A 26114-nucleotide genomic window follows, 5' to 3' on the forward strand; every position below is an offset into this window, starting at 1 on the left:
CAGGTTTTGTATTTGATGCAAAGTATGGATTGAAACTCACAATATTTATTTATTTATTTTGCAAATGGATATACAGTTTTTCCAGCATCATTTGTTGAAACTATTCTTTCACTGAACTGATTTGCACTTTTGTCAGATTTAAGGTGTCCCTACATGTACTGGTCAATTTCTGTACTCTTTTATATTATTTAGGTTTATAATAAGTCTTAAAAGTCAAGTAGTGTTAGCCTTCTTAAATTACTATTCTCTTTTCAGGGTTCTTTTGGCTAGTCTAGGTCCCTTGTATTTCTACATAAATTTTAGAATAAACTCATCAGTTTCTGTTTGTTTTTAAAGGCTGCTGGGGTTTTCATTTAGATTGTGTTGAATCTGTAGACCATTTGAGGGGGAACTAACATCTTAATAATACTGAATCCTCCACATCATGAAAACAATATTTTTTTTTCTCCTTTTACTTACCTCTTCTTTAATTTCTCTTAGCAATGCTTTACAATTTTCAATGTAAAGGTTTTTTCACATTTGAGGTCAAATATACACATAAGTATTTCTTATTTTTGATGCTATTTTAAGTAGCATTTTAAAAATTATCGACCAATTGTGTGTGTGTTGATCTTACATACTGCTGTTTTGATAAACTCACTTATTAGTTCCAGTAGATTTTTTGTAGATTCCATCAGATTTTCTAACATATATATGATTGTCATCTACAAATAAAGATAGGTGAACTTGTTTCTTTGCAATCACAATGCCTTTTACTTCTTGTTCTTGCCATATTGCAGTGGTCACCACCTCCAGTACAATGTTGAAAAGTGGTGAAAGCACACAGCACACATCCTTGTATTCTTCATCTTTAGAGGAAAAGCAATCTTTCATCATTAAGATGTTAGCTATAGTAGGATTCCTATAAGTGCTTTTTATTAGCATGAGGAAGTTCACCTCTACTCCCAATTTTCTGAGAATTTTTATAAGTGAATGCTGTATTTTGTAAATGCTTTTTTTGTATTGATTGAAATGATGACATGGGTTTTTTTTTAACTATGTTAATAGGGTAAATTACCTGGATTAATTTTCAAATGTGAAACTAACCTTACATTCTGGAGGTAAGGCCTACATAATCAGGATGCACATCCTTTTTCTTTGTTGTTGAATTCACTTTGCTAAAATTTTGTTTAGATTTTTTACATCTATACTCGTGAGAGATATTTATGCTTCTATTTTCCTCTTGTAATGCCTTTATGCTGTTTTATTAGCAAGGTAGCAATGATCGCATAAAATGATTTCAGTATTTTCTCCTTGTCAGTTTTCTGGAAGAGTTTGTGTACAATTTTTATTATTTCCTCCCTGCGTTTGGTAGAATTCAATAGTAAATCCATTTGAGCTTAGAATATCATTGTAGAAAAAATTTTTATTATAAATTTGAATTCTTTAAAAGATACAGGGATTTTCACTTTATTTCTTCTTGAAAAAGTTTTGGTATTTTATGTCTTTTTTTGTCTTTTTATTTTATTTATTTTAATAATAAATTTATTTTTTATTGGTGTTCAATTTGCCAACATACAGAATAACACCCAATCGGAGAAGGACAAACATTATATGTTCTCATTCATTTGGGAAATATAAATAATAGTGAAAGGGAATAGAAGGGAAGGGGGGAGAAATGAGTAGGAAATATCAGAAAGGGAGACAGAACATAAAGACTCCTAACTCTGGGAAACGAACTAGGGGTGATGGAAGGGGAGGAGGGCAGGGGGTGGGGGTGAATGGGTGACGGGCACTGAGGGGTATTTTATGTCTTTCAAGGAGTTTCTCATTTCATCTGAGTTGCTGAATTTATTGACATACACCTGTCCTTAATAGTTTATTATAATCTTAATATCTGTAGAATATGTATTGATATAATCTTTCTCATTCTTGACATTGGTCATTTGTCTGCTTTATTTTACTTTATAGCCAGGCCAGAAGTTTCTCAACTTGCTGATTTTTTTCCCAGAAAACTAAGTTTTGGTTTCACAAACTTTATATGTTTGATAATTCACTGATTTTGGCTCTGAATTTTATTCTTTCCTTTCTATCTATATTGGTTTTAATTTGTTCTTCTTTCCTAGTTTTAAGATGGAAGCTGAGACCAGTATTTCAGACCATTATTTTATTTCTAATCAGGGTTTTTAAAACTATAAATGTCTCCCCAAGCACTGTTTTAGTGCCATCCCCAAAATTCTTTCTTAGATATTGTGTTTTCATTTTCATTCCATTCAAAATAACTTCTAATTTTCCTTCTGCCTTTTCTTTTGCACAGACTATTTAGAAGTGTGTTATTTTGTATCCTAATATTTGGGGATTTCCTGGAGTTGGTGATTGCTATTTTAAATCCCTTGCAGGTAAAGAACATATTTTATATAATTCTATTTTAAAAAACTCACCCGAGACTCTCTTCATTCATATAACATGGTTTATATTGGTAAATTTCTGTGTGATCTTGAAAATAATGTGTATTGTGCTATTATTGGATTCAGTGTTCTCTATTTAAATGTTGATATTATCAAATATATAATAGTGTTGTTCAAATAGTCTTTATCCTTGTCAATTCTGCCTACTGCTAATTAATAAAGAGGGGTGTTGAAATCTCTAATGATAAATTTTGATTTGTCTGCTTCTCCTTGAAGTTCTAACCATTTTTACTTCACATATTTTGAAGTGCTGTTATTGAGGGCTTAAACATTTGGAATAGTCATATCTTCTGAATTAAATGACTCCTTTATATTATGAAATGAACGTTAGCCCCAGTAATATTCTTTGCTCTGAAATATACTTCGATATTAACGTACTTACTCCAATTTTTAAATACTTTTTGATTAGATTTATTTGATTTGATGAGCATAGTACATATTTTCCCATCCTATTACCTTTACCATATCTGTATCTTTATATTTAAAGTACATTTCTTTTAAGCAGTATTTGAAACTAATCTAGCAATTTCTGTCTTTTAAATCAGATAATTGGAGCATTTATATTTAATGTGAATATTGGTATGGTTAAGTTTAAGTCCATCATCTTGGGTTTTTTATTTCTATTTTTGCCATTTATTCTTTCTCTCCTTTTTCCTATTTTTTTATTCTATGTTTAGAATTGAGGATTTTCTTAAAGATTCCATTTTTTCTCTCCTTTATGATAAAGCTTATTAGCTATAACTCTGTTTTGCTATAGTGATTGCTTTACATTTTATAGCATACCTCTGTAACTTATCATAATCTATATTTAGATAATATTATATAAGCTCACATATAAGACAAGCCTTATGATATTAAACTTCGCATCTTTACTCCAGGCCTTAATGCTATTATTACCATACACTTTACTTATACATACATTGCAAACCCCACAAAACATTACAATTACTTTTGTTTAAATAGTCAATTGTCTTCTAAAAGATTTTAAATACCAAAAAATTATGATATAATGCAATGTAGAGATTTGATGTGAACCCAGCAAAATACCAATGGCATTTTTCACAGAACTAATGACATTTTTTACACAACCCTAAACTTTTTGTGGAACCACAAAAGACCATGAATCGCCAAAGCAATCTTGAGAAAGACAAAGCCAGAGGTTATCATGCTCCCTGATTTCAAACTATACTACAAAGCTATAGTAATCCAAAAAGTATGGCACTGACACAAAAACAGACACCTAGATCAATGAAAAAAAAATAAGGAGCCCAGAAATAAACTCATTCATATGTGGTCAGTTAATCTATGACAAAGAAGGCAAGAATATACAATGGGGGAAAAGACAGTCTCTTCAATAAATGGAACTGGGAAAACTGGACAGCCACATGCAAAAGAATGAAATTGGACCACTTTCTTACAGCATACCAACACACTAGTTCAACTCAAAATGGGTTAAAGCCTTAAATGTATGACCTGAAACCATAAAACTCCTAGAAGAAAACATAGACAGTACTCCTAGAGAAAAACATAGGCAGTAAGCTCTTTGACATTTGTCTTAGCAGTATTTTTTTAGACCAGTCTCCTCATACAAGGAAGAAAAAAACTAAAATAAACAAATGGAACTCCATTGAGGTTTTCACACAAAGAGACCATTAACGAAATGAAAAAGCAACCCACTGAATGCGAGAAGATATTTGCAAATCAAACATCTTAAAAAGGTTAATATTCAAAATATATAAAGAACTCACACAACTTAATATCACAACCATAACAACAAACACAAAAACATAATCTGTTATAGATTGGGCAAAGGACTGGAACATACATTTTTCCAAAGACATCCAGATGACCAACAGGTACATGAAAGGATCACTCATAACATTGATCATCAGGGAAATGAGGTTTTATCTCACACTGCTCAGATTTCCTATTGTCCAAAAGACAAGAAATAACAAGTGCTGATGAGGATGTAGAGAAAAGGGAGCCCTTGTGCACTGTTGGTGGGAATGTAAAGTGGAAAACAGTATGGAGCTTCCTCAAAAAATTCAAAATAGAACTACCCTAGAATCCAGCACTTCTACTTCTGGGTATTTATCTGAAACATAAACAAAAACACCAATTCAAAGAGATACATGCACCCCATGTGTCCTGTGGTGATATTTACAATAGCCAAGATATGGAAATAACCTAAGTTTCCATAGATAAGTGGATGAAGAATATATGAGGTGTGTGTGTGTGTGTGTGTGTAAAACAGAATATTACTCAGATATAAGAAAATGAAATGTTGCCATTTGTGACAACATGGATGGACCTATAGGGTGTTATGCTAAGTGAAATAAGTCAAAGAAAGACAGACACTATATGATTTCACTCATATATAGAATCTAAAAAAAAAAAAAAAAAAAAAAAAACAGAGCAAATGAGCAAAAAAATAAAATAGGAGTAGACTCAGAGATACAGAGGACAAACTGTTGGTTACCAGAGCAGGGTGGAGAACTAGGTGAAGGGGATTCAGAGGTACAAACTTTTAGTCATAAAATAAATATGTTATGGGGATGTACATTACATCATATAGCATAGGGAATTAGGCAATAATGTTATAATAACGCTTTCTGGTGATAGATGGTAACTATACTTACCAGGAGGATAATTTTTTTAATATATAAAAATATTAAATCACTATGATGAACACCTGAAAGTAATAGAATATTGTACATCGGTTCACTTTTAGAAAAATCTAATTTACCCACATTGGTTACTTTTTCACTGTTCTTTTTTTTTAAAAAAAAAAACAACACACATTTATTATCTCATAATTTCTGTGGATCAGGAATCTTTTTTCTTTTAAGATTTTATTTATTTTTATTCATGAGAGAAACAGAGAGAGAGAGGCAGAGACACAGGCAGAGGGAGAAGCAGGCTCCATGCAGGAAGCCTGACATGGGACTTGACCCCGGGTCTCCAGGATCACACCCTGGGCTGAAGGCGGTGCTAAACCCTGAGCCACCTGGGCTGCCCCTATTTTCACTGTTCTTCCCTCTAAGTAGATCTAAGTAGATCTGAGATCCCGCTGTCATTTGTCTTCTGACTGGAGGATTTCCTTTAAGATTTCTACTGGTGCAGGTCAGCTGCTGATAAATTCTTTCAGCTTTTGTGTGCCCAATAAAAAGTCTTTATTTTGAAATAAAAATATTCTACTAGATATAGATCTAGATTTCTAGATTTACAAATTATATTTCCTTTCGATACTTTTTTTTAAAACATTTTATTTATTTACTCATGAAGAGACAGAGAGAGAGAAGTAGAGTCACAGGCAGAGGTAGAAGAAGGCTCCCTGAGGGGAGCCCGATGCGGGACTTGATCGCAGGAGCCCGAGATCATGCCCTGAGCCAAAGGCAGACGCTCAACCACTGAGCCACCCAGGCACCCTCCTTCCAGTACTTTAAAGATATTGCTTCTCTGTTCTTTTACGTTGATTCTGAAGGGTAATCTGTTGGTTGTCATCCTTGTTTTTGTTCCACTAACGTATTTTCCCTCCTGGTTGTTTTTAACATTTTATCTGTAGACTGGTCCTGAGAAATCTGATTATCATACACTTTGGTGTATTTTTCTTCTGATATCTTGTACTTGGGGTTTGTAGAGCTCCTTGGATCTGTAAGTTTATAGTTTCCATCAAATGTGAAAAGAATTGACCAGTATTTCAACTATGTATTTGTTTTGCTCATTTCTCTCACCGTCCATTCCTTTGGGGGACTCTATTTGTGTATCAAACTACGTGAAATATTTTTTTCCAATTTTCTTTGGGATAGATTTTATTTTTTAGGGTGGTTTTAGGTTTACAGAAAATTTTCAAAGTACAGAAAGCACAGAGCATTCCCATACACTGCCTTTACCCACCCAGGCCAGTCTCTCTAGTCTCTCTCATTATTAGCAGGTTGCATTAATGTTATACTTTTGTTGCATTCATGAACCATTATTAATAATAATAATAATGTTATTATTAAGTAAAGCCCATAGTTTACATGAAGCTTCCTTCTGTGCTGTACAGCTCTATGAAGAATGTCCTGGATCCACCACTAAGGTATCATCCAGAAGTTTCCTTGCTTAAAAATGTCCTGTGATCTACTTACTCATCCCTCTTCTCCTACCTGGCAGCCCCTGGAAATCACTGATCTTTTCACTGTCTCTATAGTTTTGCCCTTCCCAGAACGTCATATACTTGGGACCATATATTTCATAGCCTTTTCAGATTGGCTTCTTTCTCTTAGTAATATGCATCTATGGTTCCTCCTATCTTTTTCATGGCTGCATGGCTTGTTTCTTTACCTTGCTAAGTGATGCTCCATTGTATGTATTTACCCTAGTTTGTTTATTGTTAAAGAAAAAATTATTCTGATGCTTGCTAAAATGTGACGGAGGACTTTAAGGCTATTGTAGTAGGACTCATGACTACTCCAATAAGGGAGAGAGATTTTTCTTACCTCCAAATAGAGCAAGGACAAGTGGGGATTTCCAGCCAAATGGCAGAGGCAGTGAGGGGATCAGTTCATAGATTACCCAGAGGAGACCTAAAAGCTAAAGGCAAGACTGACTCACACATCAAAGTAAGATGAGGAGCTTGATCAGATATCAGAGTAGCTGGATGTCAAAGGGAGGGGATGACTGAGAAGGAGTCTTCCTAAAACTAGGCTGGGGGAGGACAGAGGTTCAAGGTCAAAGACTAGTCAAGAAGAGGGCTCACATGCAGCCTGACTCCAGCTTAGGCAAGGAGAGTGTCTTTGTTATTACCCACTCGCATACTGAAGGACTTCTTTGTTGCTTCCAAGTGTCAGCAATTATGCATAAAGCTGCTATAAAAATTCGTGTGTAGGTTTTGTGTCCTCCATCTGGAAACTCAAGGCAGTGCACGGGGGCACTCAAAGAGCTCACCTGCTTCTTACAGCTTCCCAAGGATCACTTTCCTCTATTGCCCGGTGGCCAGTCTTGACAACTGTGGCTCTCTCGGTCTTGTCTGCATGTTATTATTTCAGAGAAAAGGGTAAATTTGACCCCTGCCATTCTATCCTGGCCAGGAGCAAAAGTCTCAGTCAGATTCTATTAATCACAGTAAATGAAAGAGGAAACAATCACTAGATTTTTTTTTTTTTATTTGCCAAGGTCATACTGCTTATTACTATTTGCTAGGGGCCAGGGACGGTACTGCTTCAAGAGGTCTGTCTGCATTCCGGTCCTTGCAACAAAAAGCGGAAGAAGGTATTTGAGTGCTGATGTGTATGTGCATGCAAGGTGACCTAGCTTTGCGAATTCCTAAGACGTGACAGATGAAAAATCCCACTTTTGCAGATACCCAGACCTGAGTCAAAGTTGCTGAAAACTGTGAAGAATGAAAATGTCCTGTCCTGCCAAAGGACAGCTTCTGAGGCCATTTCCCCTAATGGATTATTCCAGGAAAACTCCAACACCAATCGAGAGGGACAAGGAGACGCTTAGGGACACCTGATGTGTAGGTGCCACCCTGTGAGCCAGTTGTCACTCTGCTCAGATCTTGCACTACAGCTGGCACTGGGTAGTGTAGACAGGACACCCCACACAAACCCACACACACCTGCCCTTCTGCACAGCCATTCAGTTCTATAGTAGCATCTACATAAAAATGGTGAAGCCAGATTTTCAAGCATCCAATAAAAAACTCTAAAAGACTGTTGCAGTCATAAACGTCTCCACGACAAGAAGTCCAATTAAATGCGAAAAGAGATTCCATGCGGGCAAACGTGAGTGTCCGTCTTGTAAGCTCACGCTGATGCAGCAATCACGTGTTTGTTGGACATGTACGCAGGAGGCCCCGGGTGTCGGGAATGCCAGCACCAGGCCAGGAACGCACTTAGGCGGGAGTGGAGAGGGGCACGGCCGCCAGACCAGGTGATGCCATTTCCACCCCCCTAAAAACACATTCAGTGGCGCGCAAAAGTAATCAATTCCAGGACAGGTTTCAAAAATGGCAGGTAAAACAGGAGGAAGCGTTTAATTTCTTGATCTGACAGGAAACCCAAGAAAGAGAGAGTGGATTCACACGTACAAGCAGAGCTGTCTGAAGTTCCAGGTTTTTCGATAAGTGGCACTTTGTAGATTACAAATATGTTTCTATAACGCCTCATTAACATTTTCCGCCTGCCAAGTAAAAGGTGCTCGCTCTCTCCTCCTGTTTGTCAAGTGTAGAGGTCTCTGTGCAAATTTCATTTGCTTCATTTTAATTATTTGGGGTACCGACTTTTCATAGCTCTTGATTAAAGGCAATCTTTTTCTTGCTCTCCTAAGCGTGCTCTTGCTCAGGTGCTGGAATTCACGAGCATGTCATGGAGATCAAAATACAGTCGGGAAGACGACTAGCTAGCAGAAGGAACCGTAGTCTAATGTTTGATTGCTTACATCAAAGAGATCATATGCAGGAATTCAGAAACATTTCATAATTTGCTCATGCGGTGCAGACTTCCAGCAGCACCTCCTTGCTTGCTGCGGAAATTATTACAAAGCTCCCCCAGCTACCTGGTGCGTAAGACAACAATCAAAGTCACCTTCTCTTTGCCCCGACATTACATCGTGTCGGTGTGCCGTAGTATTTGTGAGGTGAAGTTTAAAAAAAAGTTAAAACACTGCTTGCTAACTAGAGTCTAGCTGTGAGTCTGTTTCTGGGGGCCTCTGTTAAATCTATAATGTGACACGCACGATATGTTCTGTTATGTACACCTTTTTCATGTCTGTGAATCTCAGACCGTATTCCCAGGTTGACATACAAGAATGTCATTTTTTAAGGTATATATTGTTAAAAGGGACACAACCAACTCAGGATTTATTCACCGGCAACATCCTGGCAACATGTGACCCAGTCAAAAAAGAAAAAAAAAAAAAAACGTGGAAAAGGATGTGTTCTTTTTTGTTTGTTTGTTTTTTGTTTTTTTGTTTTTAATTTCACAGGGAATACAAGGATATTTGGTTCTGTTGCAGTTATAGGATAGGTTTTACTGGACTCACAACTGTGTGTCCTCCCTCCGTCCTCCCCACTCCCCGACTGCCTGCCTCTAGGCCTCTAGGCCTCCGTATGGGGAGGGCTGATGGGGAGTCGAAGCTGGACGCAGACACACTGGGTTTGAGACCCTGAGAGTCTGAGTCAGAGCATCCATCAGCCAAAGTACAATACAATTTGGGTTACACTTTACACCTGCCCCACTGCCATCACGAATTTCACGTCTTAGTTCCAGGGACACAGAGCATTTGGAAACTCAGTCAAAGGATGCTTGAACATATTAAAGAAGAAGTCACGGGCAGTGTCAGAATGAACAGAGGACAGGGTTTTCACTTTAGGTTTTCTCAGCTGATGGCACCTTACTGTTCATCACACACACACCCCACCGCGACCACCACCGCCACCACCTCCCCAACCACAGAAGGAAAACGCGGAGGAACCGTACTCACCAGCCTTGATGTGGACATCCTGACTTCTAATTTTCCCTGAAGGATTTTCAGCTGTGCAATAATAAGTATTATCATGGATTAAGGTACTAAAGCTTGAAGGAGGGAAGGGAAAAATTTGGAGAGTGCCGTTGGGGTGGACGTGGCGGATCCCGGGGACATCGTAGATCTCCTCGCCCGTCGCTAGGTACCATCTGAGAGACACAGGAGGGACGCCTGCAGCGGGACAGGGCACCAGGGTCCCCGTGGTGCTCGCGAACACTACCTCTTGCAGAGATGCATTGACAAAGTAGAGGCTGGAGTGAAGGTCCTCACTGAAAACTACAAAAAGACAACACAAGAATCGGTCAGTCGGGCGCATGTTCCGAACTTGGCCTTCAAGTCAGCCTGGCCTCAGGAGGTTGTTCTGGGAAACAATCGCCAGGCTTGGCTAAAATGAAACACTTCAAAATGGGCAGAGGGGCTGGTACTAAAGAGCTACTGTCCTCACTCCATACCTTGTGCATAAGCTGATAGGTTATCCTGGATTGTAACCTTTTTTTAATATTTTCATTTATTTATTCACGAGTGACACAGAGAGGCAGGCGCACAAGCAGAGGGAGAAGGAGGCTCTCTGTTGGGAGCCCAATGTGGGACTTGATCCCAGGACCCCGGGATCATGACCTGAGCCAAAGGCAAGACACTCAACCACTGAGCCACCTAGGGGCCCCTGGATTGTTGGCTTTTAATAGATCATTTACCAGCCCGTTCCCGACACCCTGCTTGGCCTCCACAGTACTGTCTGGTTGCTACTGAGATTCATGCTATGGATTTTGTATTCACTACTGCTGGTCTCTACCTCTAGAACATGAGCCACATGAGAACGATGTCACCATTTGTTCATGCTCTTCCCCAGAGGGCACAGCCTAACACCCAACAGGTGCTGGATGAACAGAAGCTAAAAGGATGAATGATGAGGTCCAGTCTCTCTGACCAGATTGCTCTGGTTGGGAGGTACATGGAGAGATACTCTTGAATGAAATCAGTCACACTGTTTTTAAAAATTAAAATCTATATTTACAGGTAAAACATTTTAAAAAGCACAATTGGTTTCCTAAAAATAGTGTCCAATCAACGATGCCCTTTTCTTTTTTATTGAAAAGGTGCAGCAATAATATAAAGAACTTTGACCGAAGCATCAGTCAATTCCACCAGCCTGTGACAATTTCTGTTTTGATTTTCATATTTCCTCTTCAGGTTCATCGGCCTACATGGTGTGCCTACATGATTACTCTGCGTAATAATGTGTATACGTAAAATAATGCACTTGTGGTAGGCTACGCTTCATTCTCTGTTATTTCATATACAAAAACTCCATACTTCTTATACAGGCCTTACAAGTAAATAGTGGATGTACGTTTTTATCTAATAGGATTTTCTAAACTATTTTCCTGGTCTTAGTTATTTAAATTGTTTCTGTGTTCATTGCTACAAACAAAATGTATACAAACCAGTTCACACATATTTGGTTTTTTAATTCATTTACTAGGGCTTATGTTGCACTCGGGAACAAACAGTCACACAGTGTCATTTACGTGAACAGAGGAAACAACTTCTAGAATTCAAAAATTAACTGGAAGATTTTAAAATGCCACAAAGACCCACTTCTCAGATGTTTGTGCTTATATATGACTTCCCAGAAACAAATGCACACCTCGGCACATATTCACAAGAGAGAAAAGAAGCCCTTGATACTTGGAATTAATCTCACTAAGCAGAGGTGTGAATATGAGTTATGGAGCACCTGTACTGTATCAGACGATGTTACGATACTCAAGATGTAATTCTAGTCTTGTGAACAGCATCTGTGCCAGATGAGTGTAGCCTCCACTCTGCAGAAGAAGATGTGGAGATTCAGAAGGGTTGTCGCTTGACCAAGGATTCGGGGCCAGGAGGTCACAGATGCAGGATTCAGTCTTTCTGATGAAGATTTAATCTCATTATATGGCTGCCTTTACTCTATAAAGCCAACTAATTCCCAGGGAAGCTGTGTCTATGAGACTCAGCATCCCCTGGACATCTCACCTGAACATCCACCCACTTCCCCTTCATCTCTCTTCCGGGCAGTACCCACCAGCTTGCCCACTGGGCCCAGTGCTGACTGTCTCTGAACAGACAAACAGAGGGAATGCCATGTATCAAAAGATGGCAGGGGGAAAAAATCCACTTTGTAAAAGCGATAGATTTACTCAAAAAGAAGACAGCCAGGGGTGTTCATCAAGTAGTAACTGTTTGATGGCTTTCTCTCCCAACCATAACTAAAGACTTTAGCAATGCTCCATAAATCAGAATATGAAAATTATTGCCAACTAAGAAATTGGCTCAGATCGGAAGCACAGTTAATAGTTAAACATTACAGCTTTCAACTCAAATAAAAATGCTGATAGTGGCACTGTGATTTTACATTTGAGCTTTCTAGGAAACTGACATCACCCCAAACACATTGTTAGGAGTGAGGTAACTGTCACTCTTGGAGCTAATTAATTCCACCCAGATTCCTTTTTGTTCCCTCCCCACATGACTCTTCTGTCAACTGGATTTGGGTAATTTAAACTAAATAAAATTTAGTCATATCTGAATTCATTCTCGTGTCTCATAAAAGTAGCCTTGTTAAGAATAGCAGGTCTTTGAAAACTGAACGTATGTAAGAAATATTTCATACATAAATGCGAAATTATTTAAATGACTGTGAGAAAAATGCAAAATAAATGTTTAATCCTAGCAGTTAAGGAGATAAGTGACCCACAGGGGATTACTGTCACTTCTCCTTACATTTTTTTAAAGGTATTTTGCATTAGTCTCTCTATTTCACACCACCGGGTTTAATAATGTAACATAAACTCATTCTCTAAGATACACATCATATGGCCACAGGCAAGAGAAAACCCAAACTACATTCCAGCAGCTTCTGTTTCTTCCATCTAAGGGGCCATCCATCTGCTTAAATAATAGTACTTCATTTTATGGCATGCTGCATGCACTTTGAATACAGCAACATTTGCTCCCTCCAGTAAGGGCATGGGCAATCTCGCTGTGAATTACGTGTGTGTGAAATTTCCCTGAAACTAACTGCAGTTTAATAACAGAAAGCTAAACAAAACATTTGGCATAATCTTGCTGCAAAATTAAGGCATATAAAATCCTGGGGTACGGACACTAAGGACGCTGAAGTAAGGGGCTTTGGAGGATTGTTCTTTCATCTGCAGATTTCTTCTCACTTTATATCGTTATAACAGATGGTATAAGCAGGGCTCCAGTGACAACATAAAGAAGAATGTTACGCTAAAAAGAAAAATAAGTCTACATTGCTTTCCTTAAAAACCAGATCTGGCGAGGTGAAGACACATGAAGGAAATGTTATAGGAAGCAATGACACGAATGCTCCTGCTTGCAGTGGTATTTATGGAGCACCTGCCCTGTTCCAGGCTTCATGCAAGGGCCCAGGAATGCAAATTCACGTGAGTCAGGGTACAGATCGCAAGGATTTGTTTGCTCTAGAGGGGGCCCTGGTCAGTAAAGAGGTTGGTGCTAATTCTTTGCTGAGTACTGTGGAGGAATTATTCACAAAATGATACAGGAGCAGAAATGAGAGCTACTACCCCAAACTGGGGAAGATGAGGGAAACTGTCCAGAAGAAAAGAGGAAAGTAGATTTTAGGCAGAGGACGTAAAAATGTTAGGACACTGAGTCATCCCAGATGGAGAGAAGTGAGAAGATATAGGATAACAGGAACTTCAGGGCTGAACCAACAGTGATGCAGAATTTAGGAGAGAGAGCCTGGGAGTCTTTATATCCACTTATGCTGTACATACATGCTCATCACCTGCTAACGACCTGGCGCTGTGCTAAGGCCTGGGGACAGCCTACCAACCAAAGCTCGGAGGTTGATCTCAGGAAGTTTCCATTTCAGATGCTTATTATAAAGTCTGGGCCATAAGTGGTATCCGATCTCATGCTAAAAAGCATGTGCTTACTTCTGTGGGCAACAGGAAGTCCCATTCGAGGTATATAGCCAAGAGAAATGAATACACATGTCCATGCAAAGACCTGTCCTCAAGTGTTAAAAGGAGCATCATTTCCAATAGCCAAACGTAGGAGCAATTGCAGCGTCCATCAACTGAAGAACAGATAAATAATAGCTGGTGTGTCCATCCAGTGGAATTGTATTCAGCAGCGATGAGAAAGGAAATACTGACGCATGCGACAGGTGTGGATGATCCTTGATAATATCACGCTAAATGAAAAAGCCAATCACAAAAGGCCACACACTGTATGAGGACATTCCCATGAAACATTCAGAAGAGACAACTCTACAGGGATGGAGAGGAGTGGTTTCCTTAGAGCTGTGGGTGAGGGCGAGAGGGGGAGAGCATGGTAGCTAAGGGATGCAGAGTTCCTTTGTGAGGTGATGAAAATGGTCTAAACTTGACCGCAGTGAAAGTCACACATACCTGTAAACTTATGAAAAATTACTGAATTGTACACATGGATTTTATTCTCTGTAACTGATACCTCGATATAGCTGTCTAAAAAAAAATCATAGAGAATCTGAAAGTTCTGAGGCAGAACAAGCACTTTCCCTAATTGTAGTTTTAGAAAGTAAAAACTCAGTTTACAAGGAGTGGAGACTAGAGGCAGGAAGTCCGATTAGGCTGCTGTGGGGGCATCCAAGACCTGCCCACTCATTGGTGGGATCAAGATAGAGGGAATTCTAAACTATATGAACACATCTGATGTGAACCTGCCAGAATTTGTGGGCAGGGCCTTGGGAGGAATGAGCAGGAGGAAGAAGAAAAAGTCATTATGGTCAAATTCAATAGTTTGCACACCTGGCCACATCATTGCACTGTGAACAAAAATAGACAACATATAAGGCAGAGCTAGTTGGGTAGAGCAAACAATGACATCAGACTCATTCAGGTTAGGGGGGGCACTGCCTTTGGACCACTCACTAGTGAGGTGGGTATAGGGGTCTAAGATCCCAGAGAGAGATGCCACAATCAGAGAAACTGAGCCCACCATTGGGTGAGGTGTACCAAGGAGAGTGTAAAGAACCAGAAGACACAAAAGTCAGAAATGAGGTGGGGTGGGGGAGCTGGGTGAAATAGGTGAAGTGGATTAAGAGTATACTTATCTTTTTTTAAAGATTTTATTTATTTCTTCATGAGAGACAGAGAGAGAGAGGCAGAGACACAGGCAGAGGGAGAAGCAGGCTCCCTGTGGGGAGCTTGACATGGGACCTGATCCCAGAACCCCGGGATCATGACCTGAGCCAAAGGCAGATGCTCAACCACTGAGCCACCCAGGCGTCCCATGGAGTACACTTATCTTGATGAGAACTAACATATTGTGATATCACTACATTGCATATCTGAAATTAGTATAATACTGTACATTGACTATGCTGGAATTAAACATTTAAAAATAAAAGTTAAAAAAACAGAGATGGATCCTCAGGGATACTTAATATATAAAAGGTGAGCAAAGGCTATCTGACCTAGGACTGGCATGCAAATCCATAACTAACTCCTACAAATCAATAAGAAAAAGAGAATCTGATAAAAAAAATGTACAAAAGACTTAGTCACTTCACAAAAGCCATTTTACAAATAGCCACTACCCAAATGAAAAAGTACTGAATGTAACTAGTTATCAGAAAAGTAAAATTAAAAGCAAGAAGAGGGGCACCTGGGTGGCTCAGTGAAGCGTCTACCTTCAGCTCATATCATGATCCCAGGGTCCTGGGGTCAAGCCCCGTGTCGGGCTCCCTGCTCAATGGGGAGTCTGCTTCACCCTCTCCCTCTGCCTCTGCCTCCCCCCACCCAGTTTGTGCTCATGCTCTCTTGCAAATAGATAAAATATTCTTTATTTTTAAAAAGCATAAGGAATTACCACTATACTACCTTCTGAATGATTAAAGTTGAAAAGATAGGATATACTGAGTGTCAAGAATAAGGAGCAAAAGGAATCGCAGATGCTGTAGGTGAGAGTATAATCTGATAAAATCAGTGTGTAAAACTGCTCACTGATATCTACTAAAGCAGAACATATGCATATCCTATGACTCAACAATTCACCTGCAAGGTATTTATCCAACCGAAATGTATGCATATGCTCACCAAAAAAAAAAAAAAAGTGTATATATATATATATATATATATATATATATATACACATACAGGAATATTCATAGCAGTGCTATTTGTAAAAGCCCCAAACTGGAAATAACTCAAATATCCATCAATAGTGAATAGTATGATGCATTTGTACACTGAATTACTATATAACAGTAGGAATAAATAATCTATAATTACAAAAAATATAAATCTCACAGCTATAATGTTGAACCAAAGCAAATAGACACAACAAGAGTAAATAATGTATTATTCCATTTATACCAAGCATAAAAACAGAAAACACTAATCTTTGATGTTAAGAATCACAGGTTGGTCTGGGTATAGAGAATAAAAAGATATAGGGGCATTCAGGCTGCTGGCTGTGTTCATTTCCTGGATCTGAGTACTGGGTACACTGATGTGCTAAACTAATGAAAATTTCACTGAGCTATTCACTATGATATGTACACTTTCATGTATATATTCTATACTTAAGTTAAATATTTTAAAGAAATTGAAAAATAAAAATCCATCCTGATGATTAAGAAGAAATTATGAAATTGGGAGTCCAAATCCCAGAGAGTGATACCTTAGAAAGAAAAGGATAGCATTTTGGGAAGTCAACCCATGGTTTCCAACCGTGTCAACTGCTTCAGAGCAATCAGAAAACATGAGAACCAAAACAGAGCATTCGATTTGCAAATTGGGTATATTCATTTTGAATGGAAATGCCATTTAGGACTAAAATACTTGTATTGATTTTATAAGAATATGTGAGCGGATGTGCTTAGTAAAATGAACTACTTCTGTAAAGGTCTTACAAAATGAAAAGGGATATAACTTAGCCTTAGGTAAATATTATGTAGAAAGCAGAACCCTTCACTGGTTCAGACTCCAAAATGTTTTTATGTTTGAATAACTGCTTTGAAATTTAGTGTCATTTTGATCAGATGATCTGGAAGCAGATAAAGGAATGGTCTCATAATGACTTGGAAAGCATTCCAAACTTCTATAAAATAATTCCACGGCAAGCTATAAAAGTATTCTCATATGTTATGCATTTAACTCTAATATATTTCAATTATTCTATCTATTCCCCAGCACTAAAGCAATGGTGCAACTGTTCTCCTGAATAAGAAATGGATAAAACTTCACAATGGTATAAAACACTGAAATATGAAATTCCATTTCTGTCCACAATAAAATAAAACAAACAAAAAGCCAGGAACTGGATTTACCCTCCAACAAGTAAACATTTCAGGGAATATGGAACTGTAAACCATGAAAAAGAGGAGACAAATGTACTGGGCCCTACAAGTTCCCAGCTTACTGCCTGGAGAGAGTTCCCAAATCCTTTCAAAAAGAGGAAACCTAAGTAGATGTTGGTGGAATTTCTGAGCTGAGGAGACCAAACGTGAGGTGTGGGGAAGCCAAGACCACTAAATTTACAGCCAGAGAGAAGGAAGTTGCATAGATGGGGAGTTCCGGAGACCCAAAGAAGGTTCCCTTCAATGAGTCTTTAGCTATTTGCATGTATGTGAGGAAATTATGGATAAGGAACACCAGAAAGGAACAAGTGGAAAATCCCTGAAGCTCATGTGGAGGAGAAACAGGTTCATATTCCAGCTGGCCAGAGTGGAAAGAACTAATACATGGGGTATCAGATAGAGAACTCAGAAGTGTATCAGCACAACATTGAATGTATCTCAGAAGGAATTAAATTGATTCCAAGTAACTTCACTGCCAGAAAACATATTTCAATACTAGTTCATGGAAAGGAACAAAATCTGGTAATCAATAATGTAACATTTTCAAGGTCTGGTATTCAATTAAAAAAGTGGACCCAAGCAGGAAAATATGATCTATTATCAAGAATAGATTCATTCAATAGAAACAGACACAAAAAAGAGAAATGATATAACTAGCAGTCATGGACATGGACTATAAAGTAGCTGTTATAAATAATCTCCCAATACCTCCAAAATAGCAGGAAAAAGCAAAGGCATACTGATGAAAGAAATGGAGACCATATAAATAGCTAAGATAGAATTTCTTGAGATTAAAAATATAATATATGAAATGAAAACATGCAAATGAAATTAACAGCAGATTAGATCTTACAGAAGAAAATGTCAGTGAATGAAGATGGAACAGTTGAAACTATACAAATCAAAAAGCAAAGAAAAAAGGTCTAAAGACAACAAACAAAAAAAAAATAGTGAGGGGTACCTGGGTAGCTCAGTCAGTTAAGCATCTGATTTGGGATTTTGGCTCAAGTCCTGATCTCAGTGACATGGGAGTGATCCCCATATTGGGCTCCATGCTCAGCGGGGAGTCTGCTTGAGATTCTCTCTCCCTTTTCCCCTTCCCCCCAACTCATACACATGTGCAAACTCTCTTGCTTCCTCTCTCAAAAAAAAATTTAGTGAGATGAGGGGCTAACTCACATGGCCCAATATATGTAAAATTGGAGTTCCAGAAGGGAAAAGTAATATAGAAAAAATTTAACATCCAACATTTTCAACATTTAATGAGTACTGGAACTCCAAATATCCCATAAATCAATGAACACCAAACAGAAGAAACATGAAAAGAAATCACACCATGAAACATCATCATTATATTTCTGAAGGCCAATGATGAAGAGAAAAATCTTAAAGGCAGCCAGATAGCTAAGTAAAATACACACTATAGACAGAGAAATAAAATAAGAATGATGGCTGACTTCTCAGAAACAATGCAAACCAGAAGACAGTGGAGGAAAAAAAAATTAAAACATTATTTTAAAAGAATAGAGAAAAAAAACCTGCTAATCTAAAAATCTATACACAGCTTAAAATACTTTCATTAATGAAGGTGAAATAATAATGACTTTTCAGGGACACCTGGGTGACTCAGTGGTTAAGCATCTGCCTTCAGCTCAGGGTGTGATCCCAGAATCCAGGATTGAGTCCCACATCAGGCTCCCTGCGAGGAGTCTTCTTCTCCCTCTGCCTATGTCTCTGCCTCTCTCTCTCTCTCTGTCTGTCTCTCATGAATAAATAAGTAAATCTTAAAAAAAAATAATGACTTTTCACATATCCATAAGCTAAGAGAACTCAGGGACAGTAGGTCACAAATATAATAAATGTTAAAGGAAGTCTTTGGGGCAGAAGGAAAATACCAGATAAATATTATGATCTCCCGAAAGAAATGAAGTGTGCCAAAAGATGATATGTATGTAACTAAATATTTAAGAAATGTATTTCCTCACTTAAAAACCTCATCAAAAGAAAAATTTACTGTTTACAGCAAAAATGATAGTAATGTATTAGGGGTTTACAACATATATGGAGATAAAATGAATGACAGTATTAGGACAAAGGCTAGTGGGAGGAGGGAAATGACAATCTACTGCTATAAGTTTCTCCCACTACACATTAAATGCTATAATATCACTTGGAAGTAGGCCATGTTAATTTAAAGACATATATTACAAACTCTAAAGCAACCACTTAAAAAAGAAACAAAAAAAGTAAAGCAAAACAAAACTTAGATATTAATCCATTAGCTAGATGAAATTGATCATTAAAAAAATACTCCACTAATCCAAAAGGAGACAAGAAAAAAGACCAGAAAATAGATAAATAGGAAGCAAGTATCAAGATGGTAGATTTCAATCTAAACTGATGTTCACAGAACTTTACATCCAAACTCAACTGAATACACATTCTTCTCAAGCACACATGGAACTTTCTCCAGAATAGACCACATATTGGGTCACAAATCGGGTCTGAACCGATACCAAAAGATTGGGATTGTCCCTTGCATATTCTCAGACCATAATGCCTTGAAATTAGAACTAAATCACAACAAGAAGTTTGGAAGGACCTCAAACACGTGGAGGTTAAGGACCATCCTGCTAAAAGATAAAAGGGTCAACCAGGAAATTAAGGAAGAATTAAAAAGATTCATGGAAACTAATGAGAATGAAGATACAACCGTTCAAAATCTTTGGGATGCAGCAAAAGCAGTCGTAAGGGGGAAATACATCGCAATACAAGCATCCATTCAAAAACTGGAAAGAACTCAAATACAAAAGCTAACCTTACACATAAAGGAGCTAGAGAAAAAACAGCAAATAGATCCTACACCCAAGAGAAGAAGGGAGTTAATAAAGATTCGAGCAGAACTCAACGAAATCGAGACCAGAAGAACTGTGGAACAGATCAACAAAACCAGGAGTTGGTTCTTTGAAAGAATTAACAAGATAGATAAACCATTAGCCAGCCTTATTAAAAAGAAGAGAGAGAAGACTCAAATTAATAAAATCATGAATGAGAAAGGAGAGATCACTACCAATACCAAGGAAATACAAACGATTTTAAAAACATATTATGAACAGCTATACGCCAATAAATTAGGCAATCTAGAAGAAATGGACGCATTCCTGGAAAGCCACAAACTACCAAAACTGGAACAGGAAGAAATAGAAAACCTGAACAGGCCAATAACCAGGGAGGAAATTGAAGCAGTCATCAAAAACCTCCCAAGACACAAGAGTCCAGGGCCAGATGGCTTCCCAGGGGAATTCTATCAAACGTTTAAAGAAGAAACCATACCTATTCTCCTAAAGCTGTTTGGAAAGATAGAAAGAGATGGAGTACTTCCAAATTCGTTCTATGAGGCCAGCATCACCTTAATTCCAAAACCAGACAAAGACCCCACCAAAAAGGAGAATTACAGACCAATATCCCTGATGAACATGGATGCAAAAATTCTCAACAAGATACTGGCCAATAGGATCCAACAGTACATTAAAAAAACTATTCACCATGACCAAGTAGGATTTATCCCTGGGACACAAGGCTGGTTCAACACCCGTAAAACAATCAATGTGATTCATCATATCAGCAAGAGAAAAACCAAGAACCATATGATCCTCTCATTAGATGCAGAGAAAGCATTTGACAAAATACAGCATCCATTCCTGATCAAAACTCTTCAGAGTGTACGGATAGAGGGAACATTCCTCGACATCTTAAAAGCCATCTATGAAAAGCCCACAGCAAATATCATTCTCAATGGGGAAGCACTGGGAGCCTTTCCCCTAAGATCAGGAACAAGACAGGGATGTCCACTCTCACCACTGCTGTTCAACATAGTACTGGAAGTCCTAGCCTCAGCAATCAGACAACAAAAAGACATTAAAGGCATTCAAATTGGCAAAGAAGAAGTCAAACTCTCCCTCTTCGCCGATGACATGATACTCTACATAGAAAACCCAAAAGTCTCCACCCCAAGATTGCTAGAACTCATACAGCAATTCGGTAGCGTGGCAGGATACAAAATCAATGCCCAGAAATCAGTGGCATTTCTATACACTAACAATGAGACTGAAGAAAGAGAAATTAAGGAGTCAATCCCATTTACAATTGCACCCAAAAGCATAAGATACCTAGGAATAAACCTAACCAAAGATGTAAAGGATCTATACCCTCAAAACTATAGAACACTTCTGAAAGAAATTGAGGAAGACACAAAGAGATGGAAAAATATTCCATGCTCATGGACTGGCAGAATTAATATTGTGAAAATGTCAATGTTACCCAGGGCAATATACACGTTTAATGCAATCCCTATCAAAATACCATGGACTTTCTTCAGAGAGTTAGAACAAATTATTTTAAGATTTGTGTGGAATCAGAAAAGACCCCGAATAGCCAGGGGAATTTTAAAAAAGAAAACCATATCTGGGGGCATCACAATGCCAGATTTCAGGTTGTACTACAAAGCTGTGGTCATCAAGACAGTGTGGTACTGGCACAAAAACAGACACATAGATCAATGGAACAGAATAGAGAATCCAGAAGTGGACCCTGAACTTTATGGGCAACTAATATTCGATAAAGGAGGAAAGACTATCCATTGGAAGAAAGACAGTCTCTTCAACAAATGGTGCTGGGAAAATTGGACATCCACATGCAGAAGAATGAAACTAGACCACTCTCTTTCACCATACACAAAGATAAACTCAAAATGGATGAAAGATCTAAATGTGAGACAAGATTCCATCCAAATCCTAGAGAAGAACACAGGCAACACCCTTTTTGAACTCGGCCATAGTAACTTCTTGCAAGATACATCCACGAAGGCAAAAGAAACAAAAGCAAAAATGAACTATTGGGACTTCATCAAGATAAGAAGCTTTTGCACAGCAAAGGATACAGTCAACAAAACTCAAAGACAACCTACAGAATGGGAGAAGATATTTGCAAATGACATATCAGATAAAGGGCTAGTTTCCAAGATCTATAAAGAACTTATTAAACTCAACACCAAAGAAACAAACAATCCAATCATGAAATGGGCAAAAGACATGAACAGAAATCTCACAGAGGAAGACATAGACATGGCCAACATGCACATGAGAAAATGCTCTGCATCACTTGCCATCAGGGAAATACAAATCAAAACCACAATGAGATACCACCTCACACCAGTGAGAATGGGGAAAATTAACAAGGCAGGAAACCACAAATGTTGGAGAGGATGTGGAGAAAAGGGAACCCTCATACACTGTTGGTGGGAATGTGAACTGGTGCAGCCACTCTGGAAAACTGTGTGGAGGTTCCTCAAAGAGTTAAAAATAGACCTGCCCTACGACCCAGCAATTGCACTGTTGGGGATTTACCCCAAAGATACAAATGCAATGAAACGCCGGGACACCTGCACCCCGATGTTTATAGCAGCAATGGCCACGATAGCCAAACTGTGGAAGGAGCCTCGGTGTCCAACGAAAGATGAATGGATAAAGAAGATGTGGTTTATGTATACAATGGAATATTACTCAGCTATTAGAAATGACAAATACCCACCATTTGCTTCTACGTGGATGGAACTGGAGGGTATTATGCTGAGTGAAGTAAGTCAATCGGAGAAGGACAAACATTATATGTTCTCATTCATTTGGGGAATATAAATAATAGTGAAAGGGAATATAAGGGAAGGGAGAAGAAATGTGTGGGAAATATCAGAAAGGGAGACAGAACGTAAAGACTGCTAACTCTGGGAAACGAACTAGGGGTGGTAGAAGGGGAGGAGGGCGGGGGGTGGGAGTGAATGGGTGACGGGCACTGGGGGTTATTCTGTATGTTAGTAAATTGAACACCAATAAAAAATAAATTAAAAAAAATAAATAAAATTGCTCAACTAAACTGATGTTCACATTACATGTAAATCGCTGAACATTACAAGTAAAAGGCAGAAACTGTCAGATTGGATGAAAAAACTCAAGACCTAACTATATATTATCTAGGAGAAATTCATTATAAAATACAAAGAAATAAGTAAATTAAAAGTAAAAGGATAAAAATATCTCATGCTAATACTACTTAAAAAAAAAAAAACTGGAACAACAGGTGTTGGCAAGGATATGGAGAAAGGGGAACCCTTGTGTACTGTTGGTAGGAATGCAAACTGGTGCAGCCACTCTGGAAAACAGTATGGAGAATCCTTAGAAAGTTAAAAATAGAGGTGCCTGGCTGGCTCAGTCAGCAGAGCATATGACTCTTGATCTTAGGGTCATAGGTTTGAGCCCCAGGTTGGGGGTAGAGTTTATTCTAAAAACTAAAATTTTTTAAAAAGTTAAAAGAAAAAAAAAGTAAACACTAGAGCTACTCTACAACCCAGCAATCGCACTACTGGGTATTTACCCAAAGAACAAAAAAAGTGCTAATTCAAAGGGAGATACATGCACCCCAATGTTTATAGTGGCATTATATTTTGAAACATCTCTGGGAGCCCTCTCTCTGCACCAGGCTGGACTAATTTCCACACTGGGCTTCCCAGTGCCTTGGGTCCCCAATTCTCTTCCCACATCAGGGTCTCACAGATCCTGCACCCTTTGCTGAAATACTTCACCATCCTTTGCTCCAAGAGATACTACTCATTCTTTGAATCTCGGCTTACCCATCGATTTCTTAGAAATGTACTCCTGGTCTTCCACCTCCCAGACTAGACTCTGTGTCCTACCTCTCAGCTTCCTGCACGATTCATTCATAACTCTTTTCTTTGTTGTTTGGTGTGGTCCTCCCACAAAAACTGTAATCTACAAGAGGGGCACTGCATAGAGATGACACAACCGTATTCCTGGTACTTGGTACCCTGACTCATACCTAATGGAGGCTCTCAAATTCCTAGTGAATAAATGCACAAAAAATATTATGATTTTCATAGTGTACATGGCCAAAAAATATCCTTTTAAGGAACAATATTTAATCTGTATTTCATATGCATCATCTATTATAATCAAAATTCCATTATATAGATGTCAAGGGACAGTAACAGAGAAAACGAATTTCTCAGATATTATAAGAAGAACACATTTATGAGATTTAGCTACCGTGTGTAAAAAATGTTCTTTTCATCCAATATTTGTACTGATTTTTCAACAAAGGGGAAAAAAGCTCAATTTTGCTATGTGTTTTACAAATCTCTGGAGGAAAAAAATAAGAAAAATGTTAATGTTTTTGCTCAGAAAATGTCTAAGTATTGTTTGCAATATCCTTCTAGAGAATTATTTCCATATGTGTACAGGGAATTCATTTTAGAGATAAAGTCTCACTGTCCCTTTGGATGGATGAAAGTCACTCACAGTAACACTGCTGGCGGTTAAGTGTATATTTTTAGAGAATACAGACACTATAATGAATAATATGTATGTCCTTTGCTATGTTCCAACATTTACATTTTAGGCTCAAAGCTTTCCAATGGCATGAAAGTAGCTAGTGATTTGGAAAGAGCAGAAAGCACTCTGGAAATTATGACCATAAGCAATGAAGCATATGAATAAACCAAACTGATGTCAATGACTCCTTAGCATTTGGCAGCATTTGGGAAGAAATCTGGGAACAAAAATAGGATAAATTAATGAAAAAAGCATGACTGCAGATGTACACGGGGAAGTATAAATTTAAAAAGATCACTTTATGGGATGAGCACTGGGTGTTATTCTGTATGTTGGCAAATTGAACACCAATAAAAAATAAATTTATTATTAAAAAAATCATCAGGAAAGGAGAGTGGGAAATAAAGCTAACATGATAACTATGTTGACAAAATTGTTTCCTAAAGATGAAAAGACTTGGGAAGAGAGAAAATATTATGTCCAAAAACATAGCACTGTGAACCAGAAACAAACAGAAAAGCAAAGCAATAAAATGAGACTATTGAAGCGAGGAATGGAATGAAATTAACTGAAGCCAACTGAATCACCTGTCCTATGATTAAAGAACAAAATAAATTAAAGCCAGAGATTGCAATGAGACCCCAACAGAAAGATGTAAAATCTAATTCAGAAGTGAAATCGTGGCTCTAGTGTTAAGTGAAAGCACTGAAGTATAATGATTAAAAAAAACACACACACACACATACTTCTTGATCTCATTGTACAGCATCATTCTCGTTTGCTAGAACTCAGAAGTACTCAATTTTCCATTTTGCTCTGGCCTAAGGACTTCCATAAGCCTCCTTTTTAAAGTAATTTATTTTTCCAGGTAATGCACAGATTTACCTTTGTGTTTCAGTAACAAAATGAATGACCATTCGGATAACTGCAAGGGTGCCTAAGTGGTAAGTAACAACAAACTTTTCAACTAGAAAGACTCTCAGAGGATTGACTCTAGTCTCAGCTGGCTCCTTTGGTTCACCAGCCTGAGTTAGAGACCTGCTCTTGGGCTTTCTCTTGTGTCACTTTCTTCAGCTTTCTCCAGTATGTTCAATCATGGGCAACTCATCTAGCACCATTGCCAACTCATGGCTGCCAACACCTTAACCTCCCATCTTCTTTGTCCTTAGGATCACATATAAATGCCTTTATTACCATTTGAATGGAGTTTCAGGGGCAGAATGAATGAACAATGACAGAGTCTAGATGTTGGGTTGTCTTGTCTTACCAGCAAGGCCTACTATCTCCAAAGCAGTGACATGAAGAACCTGTGTCTGGGTTCCAGGTATGATATACCCCTCCGTCTTCCCATGGAACACTGGGGAGCATTGCATAGAA

At 38.2% G+C, this 26114-nt stretch overlaps 1 protein-coding gene across 3 annotated transcripts in view; it reads right to left on the reverse strand.

Moving 5' to 3' along the window:
• The window catches only part of DSCAM (DS cell adhesion molecule), a 732790-nt gene that overhangs the window by 601428 nt on the left and 105248 nt on the right, over positions 1–26114 (reverse strand). For all 3 annotated transcript variants that reach the window (XM_077879265.1, XM_077879266.1, XM_077879267.1), the window contains exon 2: positions 9918–10235. In XM_077879265.1, the coding sequence (XP_077735391.1) occupies positions 9918–10235 (318 nt within the window). The remainder of the gene's footprint in view (positions 1–9917; positions 10236–26114) is intronic.

This window comes from Canis aureus, chromosome 30 (genome assembly GCF_053574225.1).
Source record: "Canis aureus isolate CA01 chromosome 30, VMU_Caureus_v.1.0, whole genome shotgun sequence".
Lineage (NCBI taxonomy): Eukaryota > Metazoa > Chordata > Mammalia > Carnivora > Canidae > Canis > Canis aureus.